This window comes from Oculina patagonica, chromosome 2 (genome assembly GCF_052425735.1).
Source record: "Oculina patagonica isolate OP01 chromosome 2, crgOcupat, whole genome shotgun sequence".
NCBI classification, from domain to species: domain Eukaryota; kingdom Metazoa; phylum Cnidaria; class Anthozoa; order Scleractinia; family Oculinidae; genus Oculina; species Oculina patagonica.
This window is the reverse complement of record NC_135759.1, coordinates 2,345,257-2,358,088: the sequence shown is the minus strand read 5'-3', so window position 1 is coordinate 2,358,088 and position 12,832 is coordinate 2,345,257. Positions and strand designations below refer to the sequence as shown.

The following is a 12,832-nucleotide window of genomic DNA, read 5'->3' as shown; positions in this document are numbered from 1 at the left end:
TTAGATGCAATTTGGTTAATCGTGTCACAAATGACACGGAAGGCCCTCAAAATGTACACTGAGGATCTTGGAAAATTGAGATAAAATAAACACTTTAAAACTCGGTGACTGACAAACTACTGCATTTACATAACAAAGCTTCCATGAAGTTTAATTTTCGCTCCCTGTGGACATAAAAGTGTTAAAATAAGCTTTTAATGCCACAAATGACGCAGAAAATCCCCAAGTTTCCTCCGTTTAGACGTCGGGAATATAATATCAATGCATTAAAAAAGACAAAACAATTTAAGTTTTAAATGAAATTAATGCTGTCAAGCTTTTATGTATCTTCCCATTTGTTTTAAAATTAAAAATGTACTATTTCCCTAAGGGTGTTATCTGCATGTAGGCGACAAACTAAAAGGAGATCGTTATCTTTAAAGGTGTCCCATGTGGGCTATTATTAAATTTCCACTTATTTCTGCACTTTCGCGAAGTTTCGCCGCGTGAAAGGCAAAGCTGCTATTTGCCCAAGAAGAACTTAGGGAAACGCTGTAAACATTTCGTTAAAATCCTGCCTAATGAATGGTGACAGTTCCTTTTTTCTGTACTTTGTTTATACAAGTACGTTTAGCACCTGCATGATAGCAAATAGAATTCGTATCGTACCAAATTTGTGTTCCTAGAGACTTGGCTATAATCGTTTGCTTCACATTTTTTCAACAGATATTCAAGACAGAACCATCACAGGTTCCGATGAGATGGTCTCTGTATATGCCATAAAGAAGCAAAGACGGTGAATGTCGAAAGAACATATTGTGGAAGTAGAACAGAAACCCGCTGGTAGGAAAACATCTTTTTCACTGACGATGCCTTTTTGGCAAAGTTCATAATGACACCGTAAGGTAGCGACAAATAATGGCGTCCCTTTATCGGTAAACATTTTAGGCAACGAAAAAATAATAATCTTAATAGGGAGTTTGTGTGTATGTTATGTTCATTTGTTTTCTGCCACAGGTTTTAACACAGTGAACTTATTCCCGCGAAACGCCCAAAGCTTGATGTATCTGGTAATTTAACCGGTTTTCACAAGCGCACAGGATGTTCCGACTTCATCTTCTGCTTTTGTTGTCATCCCTTTGCTATGTACCAGCCTCTAGACACCCAAAACGATTTTATCAACCAGGAAATGTGACACTGGGTGTTATCCTACCACTTCATGTTAAAAACTCACAGGATAACTGTGGCGAGTTCTACGCTTTTGGACTCGGCTACATCGAGGCCATAACATTTGCAATCGAGCGCATCAACAACAATCCCAACCTACTCCCAAACGTGACACTTGGTTTTGACATTCGAGACTACTGCGATACACCTGTTCTGGCCATGAAAATGGCCAACGACTTTGTCAAGAGCAACTACCTGAACGAGTTGTTTGAAGAGCAAAAAGATGGCGGCACATCGAAAAGCGAGTTCACAATAAGCGTGCAAAATCTGACAGCGCCCATCTCTGCGGTGATTGGCACGGAAGATTCAAGCAGCAGCACTTTGGTATCCAGTCTGCTTCAAGTAGCTGGTATTCCAACAATAAGTCCGTTCGCTACCAGCGAGGAATTAAGTTCGCCGTATTTTAATGCCTTCTTTCGCACCATACCACCGGATGGTGAGCAAGCAAAAGCCATGGTTGACATTATAGAACACTATCAATGGACGTACATCGCAGCCGTGGCCATCGACCATTCGTACGGTCGTTACGGTTTGCGCGCCTTGGAGCGTGAAGCGTACGATCGTAAAACGTTTTGCATCGCATTTTCGGAGTACTTCACGCGTTCCGGCTACAAAGGAAAAATAAAAACGATCGTGAGAAAACTAAAAGCGGCTAAAAATATCAAAGTGGTCGTCCTTTGGAGCAACTACGAGCCCGCCAAACGGTTTTTAAAGGAAGCTACTGCGCAAGGGTTGGAAGGACGGACATTTCTCATCAGTGAAGCAATTGCGGTTATAAGTCCTGAGGTGCTAGAAGAAAACTCTGTAATCCTCAAAGGAGCGTTAGGAATAAGGCCTTATCTATTCAGTGACCAACCATTCGAGGAACATTTGAAAGGAATCACAGTTAAGGACATCATAGCAAGTGCTAACCCATGGTGGGAAGAGTTCTGGGTGGACCACTTCAATTGCTCAGTGCAATTAGGTTCAAAAGACGCCTGTGATGATCAGGCTAAAATAGACGAGCGAGCCTTTTCCAAACTACACAACGCATTCATTCCTTATCTGACTGACGCTATATACGCTCTTGCCAACGCGATAGATTCGATGTTTAAGTGCAAAGAACCTAGAGGGTTGTTAGAGGATGGAAAATGTCCAAACACAAATTCCATCACCAAACCTGAGGACACACTGGTGTACCTCAGAAACGTCAGATTTCAAGGAATCACAGGAAAAATACAATTCACTAAAAATGGCGATCCCTTCTCTTCGCATTACGACATCGTGAACTTTCAAAAGCAGGGCCAACACTATGCAAATGTGAAGGTGGGAACTTGGACGGGAGGCTCATCCAACAATCTCACAATCAACAGTGAACTGATTAAATGGAGCGATCTGAAGGGCACTGAGTACCCGGTGTCAATCTGCAGCCACAGTTGTCCCCCGGGAACGAAACAAACTGTAACTGTGTCTTGCTGTTGGGAGTGCATCAAATGTCCGGTCGGTAGCATTAGCACACAGTACAGCTCTGCAAACTGCACACAATGCCCTGAGCACCACATGTCCAACAACGAAAGCACCACATGCCTGCCCCTACCAGTCATCAACATTCAATGGACAGACACAACAGCTGTGATATTCGTTTTTCTAACTGCGGTTGGCCTCTTTGGGACATGCGTGACTTTTGTTATTTTTGTGAAGCAGCAGAACACCCCATTAGTGAAAGCCTCCAATCGCGAGCTGAGCTTCTTCTTGTTGTTCGCAATCGCCTTGTGTTTCATGTTGACATTGCTTCACCTGATCCAACCCACAACAATTCTATGCTGCATTGTGTATCCCTGGAGATACTTCATCAACACAGCTTGTGTGTCAGTTCTGTTCCTCAAGACAAACCGCCTGGTCCGAGCATTTCAAACTGATATGATCCCAAACTGGTTTAAGAAATACGTCGTGGATCGCAAACGTCAATTTCTTGTCGTCCTCCTTCTCAACATCGTTGAGGTCATTCTGACAGTGTTATGGCTTGCGCTGGATCCTCCATACGAACACCAAGAGATTCGTCCACAGACGCACTTGTTCCACACGTGTTTGCCATTCAGGACAACTGTGGGCAAGGTGCTCAGGACTGTCATGTTTACATATTTCATTTTTCTCTCCTTATTATCCGCCATTTACGCCTTCAAAGCGAGACGACTTCCTGAGAACTTCAACGAAGCAAGATACATTGGGTTGGCGATGTACGTCTTACTCATCTCGTGGGTGTCATTTTACCCAGTGGATTCATCTTTGGAGGGTTTTTACACCACGATTGTAGCATGTGCCACGGCCTTGGTCACTGCTTACGGACTGCTGTTGTGTATTTTCGCGCCAAAACTCTTTGTCATCATCCTTCACCCGGAGCAGAATACAAACGAGTTTATGAAAGCTGAAATCGGACATTTCACGTCGAATTTCACCATGACAGCTAAGATTCAGATGAGGGTCCGGCCAGTTAATGGCATTGAAAATGACTGCTCCTTTTGACTATCGTAAGTTTCAACGAAGTCCAGGAAGGACCACAGACAATGGAAGAATGTTTAGCCAGGTTCACTCTTAGTAATGTATGATACTTATGATATAATAAGAAATTTAAGATGAATAATGTAAAAGCGTCAACATGCTTGATTTTACAAAAGAAGTCAAGATTGATGGTTTTAAGTGATTATGATATTAACATTAATTCTATTGTTAAATAGTTTTACATGACTTACATTAATATAATACTGTTTTATGACGATTCATTTGAATTGTTTGATGAAGGTTATCGGAAGCAGTCAAGCTTAATCACGTCAAACTACTCAACTCATCTGAAAAAAATCTCAAATTATCAGTGATTATATGAGCGTTTGGAAATTTATTTTAAAAGTCAAATGTTCTGGAAGAAATATTATGTGCTGCCACCCGTCAGTGACTTCCGATAACTTATCAGGTCTTTGTAGATAGTTAGGAATTTTTTAAAACTTCTTTAATTAACGATAGATAAGCGTAGAATGGTAGAGTGGAATTCGATTGTTCTAACCTCCAAGGGAAACGAAGTTTTTTTGAAATGTCCAATAGTTCGATAAAACCGGGGGTTTCTTTCTAAAATCGAACTGCTGTTCGATTTTAGAAAGGGAAACGACTTTTGGTTCAAGCTGCAGGAAGCTGTCGCGAGGTTCAAAAAATTAAAGGTTTGAGACATCGGGATTCAAATGAGAAATATCGTATTAATAAGTTTTACAATCCGTAAAATCCCGGATATTGGCCTCCGTTCCCGCTTATGAGCCCCCCCCCAAGTTGTATGTATGCCTTAAGTAAAAATATACATGTTCTCCCCTTTCCTCACCCAGCTGGTATGAACCCTCCGATCCTAACAAAGATAATGAACACCAAATCATAACTTTGCAAGTAGGCATGTAGATCAAAGCATTTCATCAGAGTGGCTCTCAAAGCAAACAATTTATCACGCATCAAGATCCCTTAGTCGTTTATTGTCAGTTTATAATTTTGTTCTTTTATAAGCCCAGCGCGAATAAACTGGCTTTTACGATATTCATTAAATAAACACCTTTAGGCGGCTACCCTCTCTTGTTGGAGAATAATGCGCAAAGCTGCAAGATTGTCCGCGACCACAGCGATAATCACGGCAAATTTGCGGGTGAAATAAAAACAAGCTGATTTCTTTACGTAATTGTTTAAAAAGTTACACAAGTACAAGAAAAGGTGGCCCTGTTCGTTTGTTTTGTACTTCTTTATAAAATAAACGTTTGTTTTGTACTTCTCTATAAAATAAATCTCTTCTGAGGCGGGTGGTACATTTGAGTATATTAAATGCCCGCGGATGATGACTTTACCATCGTCCGTTTTGAACTCCTCTACGATCGAGCGATGGATATTTTTATCAACTCAGACGGGGTATATTTAACAATTATCTTTCGAAATCGCGCCGAATTTCGCCTGATACTTAGCCGACGAGCAGGATAGTTGTTTTATTATTCAACAAATTGTCAACAAACTGCATTTTGTAGCTAGAAAAAACTGGGTTTGTGCAGCATTTCCAAGATTTCGGACGAATCTTGACAACCTACGTATATCGCAGGATATCTGTCATGTACGGATGACAGATAACAATCACATTTTGCCCATATTTGGGCAGCGCGCGCATTTGTTGAATAATAATAATAATAATATCTGATACCCGTCGTCTGATTTTGTACCACGTGATGCGCGGAAATTTCGTTGTGTTATATCATGCGATATTTGCACTGTAAGAAACAGGTTGGAGTCCTCTTGAGTACAATGCAAAACACAGTTACAATTCCGGTTTTTTAGAGGAAAAACGTTGGACAGTAAAGCTCTAATCGTCTAATGAGACAGTGAGTGGTATAGCTGCCATTGTTTTTGTATTTTGATACAGCATGACTCGTAAAAACGGTTTGTACGGCGATGCTACACACTAAATTGTGAAGAATAAAATATATATATATATATATATATATAGTAGAAACTCAGCTGTGTTCTATTGGAAATCCGCGAATCTGATTGGTTCTCCCACTGTTTTCTATTTTAACAATAGAGTGTTTCTGTCGAGGAACTATCGGCTGATAGTTGCCCCGCGGAAATTTGATGTTCTTAAAACAAATATTAGCCCGAGAAGCGAAGCTTCGAGGGCAAATATGCTAGTTTTAAGAACATCAAATTTCCAAGGGGCAACTATCAGACCGATAGTTCAGAGACAGAAACACTCTATTGTCTTTATTGTTCACCAATAAATTTTCTTCCGCGCGCACATACAAAAACAAGCATCGTGAATTATTTTTACTTTTGAGGACAAAAAACTCAATTGAAAGCCGAAATTTAACAAACGAAACAAAACCAGACGAGAAACCCACTAAATGCAGTGAATTTGGTTGGGTTTTTTTGTCTGTAGGCAGCTTGTTTACAAAAAACAGTCACGGGCGGGCACTATCGATCCGGGCATTTTTCCGAAGGGCACTATGGGCTGATAGTGCCCTCCGGCGGACGGGCACTATCGCGTCACGTGTTCAATTTAAACCAATCAGAATCGGAGAAAATTTAGTGGTGAACTATAATTGCTCATAGAAAACGAGGGCTCGTAGTCTAATTGTTAAATATATATGGAAATTGCAAAAGTAGGTTGTAGTTTTTTAACTAAGTATTTAAATTAAGAATATACAAAAAAGATAGGTCTACATTAGGGTTAAGATATACACAGGTTAACAGTCTTAACAACATGGAAGTGAATTAACTATACACATATTTTGGTCACTTTAAGGAACAACAGGAACTTAAGCTAAGATGATGTTAAATGATATAAATAATGTGAACAGTGCCACTTTTATGTGCAAAATATAAAGCTGATGTTACTATGTCAGTTTTGATGAATTTCGAACATTCAGATTGTCGTGATGTTTGTAAGAAAATTCATTGCCTGACGAGGGGAATTCCACGTTAAATTTCACCCGCAAAATCCGTTATAAAAATTTAACGAGGAGTTCGCTGAGCGCAAAAACAAAGGTATTTTGCATTTATGACATTGTAAAAGTAAAAGTATTAATGTAAAACGTTGTCTAATAAATTCTTCTGTGAACATACTATAGGTAGTCACTGATACGTCAGGTGCGCAAGTGTCGCTGGGATCGTTTGGCAAACGGCGAGAGCAGGTTCAAAATGGCGGGAACATAACTGTCGAAAATAGACAGTTGTGTCACATAACGAATCAAGACTTTGTCTCAGTGTCGATTAGTCGAGCGAACTTAGGAAAGCGAGATTCCAAGAAAGTTTAGGGATGACACTGAACGAGAATTAACAACTTTTAGCTTTCCGATCAACTTTTATACAGACGCGGTAAAACAAGCTTTGAGTGAGCGAGAGCTGGCACTATCTGCCTGCGATCTGAACGTAGATCATTATCGTCCTCATAGCCCTTTCGTTTCTCTTAGCCGGCTGGGCCTGGCACCAAACGAGGGCTCTGGACGGATTTCCAGTTCTAGATTCTGGCTTCCGGCCTTCATGTGCGTCACGATGTTTCAAGAAATGGAGAGTCGTTACGTCTTTCCTTTAGGAATTCTTTGTCCCAAACAGCCAATCAAAAATTTCGAATTAATTCAATCCTATGTCCCCAGAGCCCTTCGTTTTCTCGTGCCAGGCCTAGCCTGCTAAAAGAAACGAAGGGGCTATGAGGACGAGAATGAACGTAGACTCCCAGAGTTCAAACCCTTATTCCTATCCACTAGTCCCCACGTGACGTCTTGTATCGCGTGTGTCCTTTTCTGAAGACCAATAGTCCACATAATTATAACCACACCCAACAAATTATCGTAACATTTTAGGGAGTGACAACTAATAGAAAGAAATCAAAGAGTTTTGCGGGAAATTTTTTCTATTTAAGGATACAATTTTTTTAACATATTCTTTTTCATTTAGTAAACCGAATGCCTGATTCTTTTCTAAGGAGAAACGAACGCCATATCCTCTCCTTAGAAAACGGAAACCCTTAAAAAGGAAAAAGATCTATTTTGCGAAAGTATACTCGACCTTTTTGCATAATTCTAGTATATTTCCTTGAATTTTTTGCCCTCGCTGATTGTGAAAATGGAATAGAATTTCCCGTGGGAGCTAATTTGCCATCCTGCTGAACTCGAACAATCAATCGTTCAATAAAGCCAAATGTTACTGATTGTGGAGACTCTTTGTTTGCCATTTTTAGAACAATACACGCACCACTTTCATCGGAACAAACCTGTAATTTTGCCATTTACACAAAAGCCGGATACACGAAGATTTCACTGTAAATGTTGAAGTCAGTGAAGTGGATATCAATCTGTTTTTTGAGATTTTTTTTTTATTGTGTAAACAAATACTATAATCACAGATACATTTCAACATTGATATATCAGTTACCGTTCTCACACAGGCTAAGGACTTCTGTGAGAAGGTCGCTCATAAATCAATTAGCCCAATTGAGCGAAACATTTCACGCTGTTTAACACAATACCGGCTTTCCGAACAAAGACGCGCATTCAAAACTCAACTCACGATTAGACAAAGACATTTTAAAATCCCCGATGTTTTCACGTGTTTGAAGTATCTTTGGCGACGTAGTTCAAGCAAGGAGCTTGAACCTACAAGACAAGAAGCTTTTTACGCTGAAAAACAATGCGAATACAGCCAAAACAGCATGATAGCTTGTGAAAAAACAAGCGTCAAGTAAAACAAATCTGTAGAGAAACGTGTGAGAGAATTGCGTTGCAAAGTTTCTCAGCCAAACCTCTTCATTGTTTTATTTTCGATGTTTTCTATGTTTTATACGATTGTCTTTATTATTTTAGTGAAAACAAGTGAAGTTTTATTTCCGTCTAGTCTAAAAAAATGTATATTCTTTACCGTCTAGTTTATTCTTTGAATAAAAGTTGCATTTAGATAATCTTATTGGTCTTGGTATTTGTGCTATTTTCAATGATCCGTCAAAAAAACCCAGAAACATATTGAGAGCTGGTTAAAGCCCTTTTTATTTTCAGACTCAATTTTAGTGAATTTGAATAACAAATTTATAACCTGGTTAATAACTTTGATATAAGCATGGACGATTGACGCACAAGTAAGTGGTGAAATTCGAAGTAATTGTGGATCCATAAAAAATGCATAAAATGATAAAACGACGGCGCGACATTAAGACAAAATATGAAAGTGAACCGCGTAAATGAAATAATTTTAAAAACTTTTAACATTGATACAATTTAACAACTTTTTAATGAGTAACATTTTAGCCTGCTATTTTTAGACAACTTTTTTTTATGAAGGTGAGAATTGTTGTAACTTTTTGAACAACGCAGCATTTAAAAGCTATAGAAAATTGGCGCTTAAGTAAGTAAACGAATAGCCTTCCAAATGTTCAACTTAAAAGTTTCAAATTCTAAAGAATTTTGTAAGTTTGTACACGCGTCGATTAGCTTAAGCTTAAAATTGTACAAAATTGATTTTTTGCTAGAGTCGAAAGGCTATAATTTATTGCATGATTCAACTAAAAACATCTCGACTGCGATTTACAAATTTTTAATAATATAATAAAAATACATTTACAAACAAACCATAAATTGAAGGAGTATGCTAATTGTACTAAAAATGCATGCAGTTTTTAGCATGTTTTAGTGTAGGGTTGCCGCGAATATCGAATCGCTCGCTATTTTAACCAAGAAAAAGAACGCTCGTCTTTTTAAACGAACATAAGATATGAACTGCGAAGGGCTAAAAAACGAAAACAAATAATCAATAAAAAACAGGAGAAAGTGTTGGAATTAAGGAACAAGTTTGTTTACAACCTTACAAGTAGTTTGATTTTTTTTTTTTGATTTTTTTTTTTTGGTGCGTTAAAGGCAACAGAAGAAACTCATGTAAAGATCAGATCACGTGACCCCGACTGACTTTTAAAATTTCACAAATGGCAAAAAATGAATTTGTTTGTAACGCAATTGGAGGGATAGAAAAACATTTTTGTCTAACCGAAACGTATTTCAATATCAAATATTCTAACTCTTCTTTATTTAGAGACACTTTCTCCCTTTTGTCAATATTACCACTTCACCAAACCTTTTCTTATCCCTCCATATAGGCAGTTTGAATCTCGCTAAACAGAAGGTCAACTTCGAAATATTATATCTCATTACTAAGCCCCATAAACTTCTTTTAATGTCAGTTCGGAGAATTCAGTTGTTAATCAAGAAAATATCACCCAGATGGTGATTTTTATATTCAGATCGCTTATTTGTTTAACAATGTATCAATTGGGAATCGAAGGGTCGAGTTCGTTTGTCTCGAAGCAAAATTAACTAACACATTCATGGTTTATCCGATACGGGATCTTTAAACATCAAGTGTCGACCAGAACCCTGATTCGATCTTTCAGGAAAATAAATTGTTACACGATGCGGTATTGTCTGTGCTCACTTAACTACAGCTGTGGAAGTCCAATATTCAATTTGAAGACTTCCTGATATTTTAGTCGGCTAGGGACAGTTTTTATTAGATTTATAAACTGATAAACTTCAAGCCGCTTGAACTTTTGAAACTTCAAGCAAACCTCTCAGCAAAGGTGCTTTTTCTACGACAGCCAGATTGACTCGTCAAAAATGTAATTCCCTTTTTATTCTGCTTTAAGAAACTTTAAATATCGTTTGTCGATGATGGTGAAGGCAAATGGTGCTGTTTGAGCGATGTTTGCATTTTGTATAAACAAGCTTATGAAAAATGTACAGGGGTGTGTTTGTGGAACAGCGAGGGCCAGATGGTGCTTTCCCATGGCGAGAAAATAGAGATCTACAAAACCTTTAAACGCGGAAAGGCGCATTTAACTCGATTACAATATATCATAAATCTTTTATTCAAAATCGCTCAACCTTTTACTGCTAAACGAAGCAGAGATAATGTCAGTGAATTTTCGACAAAGAGAAAATAAAACAAGTAAAGTTATGACGTGATGTGATGATTGATTACCAATAATTCCACATCACCTGTGCGAACAAAAAAAATACGAAGTTCACAATCAAAATATCGATTTTTAGCTCGTGTAAAAGTAGAATTTTAATTGACTTTGTGTTAAACTGATGAAGAAAATCAACACATTGCAATGACAAAAGTTTGCTCCTCAATCTTGTATTCTTCCTCAAGGAAATTAATTTTAAAATAATTTCTAAAGTAGCATTTTTTCGCTCAAGCGTACACCCGATTACCCCCTGGAACTCTTTTGGTTTCGCTCCATTATGAAAAAATCAATCGCATCTTTTGACTCACGACAGTAGGTCATCTCGCATAATTTACCCAAACTTAAACACGATAATCTCACCGTAAAACTTGCTGTTATGACCCAATTCATATTCCATTTGCAGCGCGACAAAATAACCACTATAGCACGCGTATTAGATCAGTATAGACCCACCGTGTAATAAGCCTGTTTACTCCGTCGAAATTACCGCAACTTTAGGCGAAAGCATCGTTTAACCTACGGTTTTAAGTAGACTTTTTTTCTCGCTGTCTAAGTGCATAAAAGAAAATAATCAATGGACACACGAGCATTAAAATACCATTTCGGTTCCTTTTAAAGGGCTGGGAAATGTTTTAAATCTCATTAAATTTTGAACGGCGTAAAAGGCGAAAAGTGCGAAGAAATTTAACGAGTTTATTCATACGCAGTTTGAAAGATAACAAGTGCTAAATAGTGGCTACACCTTACTGTTTTGAGGTGCATAGTGCTAGTTGAATTTTGTTATGTAAGGAAAAACATGCTTTTTCAGCTTGAACAGACGGAGGAAACGTCTTGACCCGCCAAAAAAAAGGTGAATGTTTCGGCGAGAATATCTTGCCGCGCCTAAAAAAAAGGGAAAAAAAAAGATTATGTTCGAGTAAAGTGCATGAAAAACGCTCGAATTTTAATTTGGGTAACAACAAGGCCGAAGAACATTTCGCTAACACTTGCATTTTATGAAGGGGAAAGTATCAAAGAGATACCGGATATTTCCTAATTGAAATTTACTTAGCTTAAATAAATGAACTGTGAAGGCCGAATGCCTTTCTTTATAAACCCCGGGCCATCTTTGTCCAAACAAACAAAGCTTGTCTTTTGTAGAGCGCTAATAGATTAAGACCATGAAGTTAGCAAAACGCAATCTCTTAACATATCGGTATGACATTTCGAGCTGAAGTTTTCAGAGTTACAATTTGGACGCGCCACAATGCCGTATTTTCTCGTTAATGCCCTAAAGTTCTGTGCTTAAGTGAAATTCATTATTTAGTAGATTTCCAAACAGATTCGACGGGAGATTATTAAAATGTAATGAAGCTATTTTCGATTTACCATATGGCGGTTTTCATTGAAAATAACATCGCTCTGCGCTTGAAAGCAAACGAAACAATGAAAAACGAATCGTTGATCACATTTGATTCTTGGACTAATCAGTATTTGTACGTTTCTTTCTTATTCTCGTTCTTGAATCTTTAATAATGATCTGACACCTTTATTAACTTTATACACACTACAAATCCCGGACGCGTAACCCTAACTGCGAGTTAATTTGATTCTACTTTGATTAACTTGTCCCAAACTTCACTTTATGAAGTGGAGAATTTGCGCGAAACAGCGCATCCGGAACTGATCCAATGTGGCGTTTATTTTTTATTTCATTCAAAGACGCATTTTCGCCCACTTTAAAATTTTCATCAGCTGTTTCGAGCTATCATTGGCTTAATAGAGCAAAGACGTCAATAAAAGCGAATTCGTAAATGAGCCGATCATATCTGCTGTTGATCGATATGAGCTGTTTGCACTGGCGCAAATTGGCGACTGTTTATTAATGCTTGCTGGAAGCTTCACCTTAAGCTCATTTCCAAATTTCACAGTTTTCATTACAATAAGGCATCCGGCAGCTTGTAAATTTTCACTGCTTATACTTTTAATTAGTTCCAAGTCATTAATTGAAAATGGGAACAATGTATTGTAATAATAATTAAATTGTAAGCTATATAATTGGATTGCATCTAAGAAGTAGTCACTCTTATTCGTGAACTCGGGTGGAGCACACCACAGCCAAAGAAAAGTCAAGTCTTCATTTCCAAG

General features: G+C 38.1%; 1 protein-coding gene across 1 annotated transcript; it reads left to right on the top strand.

The window, feature by feature from the left end:
• Nucleotides 1-699: 699 nt before the first annotated feature.
• Nucleotides 700-3,741, top strand: LOC144641699 (extracellular calcium-sensing receptor-like). Its single transcript, XM_078500732.1, has 2 exons — nucleotides 700-822; nucleotides 997-3,741. Exon 2 carries the CDS (start codon nucleotides 1,081-1,083, stop codon nucleotides 3,706-3,708), a length of 2,628 nt encoding a protein of 875 aa, XP_078356858.1. The 5' UTR covers nucleotides 700-822; nucleotides 997-1,080; the 3' UTR covers nucleotides 3,709-3,741.
• Nucleotides 3,742-12,832: the final 9,091 nt, after the last annotated feature.

Coding starts and splice junctions, on each gene's coding strand:
- LOC144641699 (XM_078500732.1), top strand. CDS start 1,081: ATGTTCCGACTTCATCTTCTGCTTTTGTTGTCATCCCTTTGCTATGTA.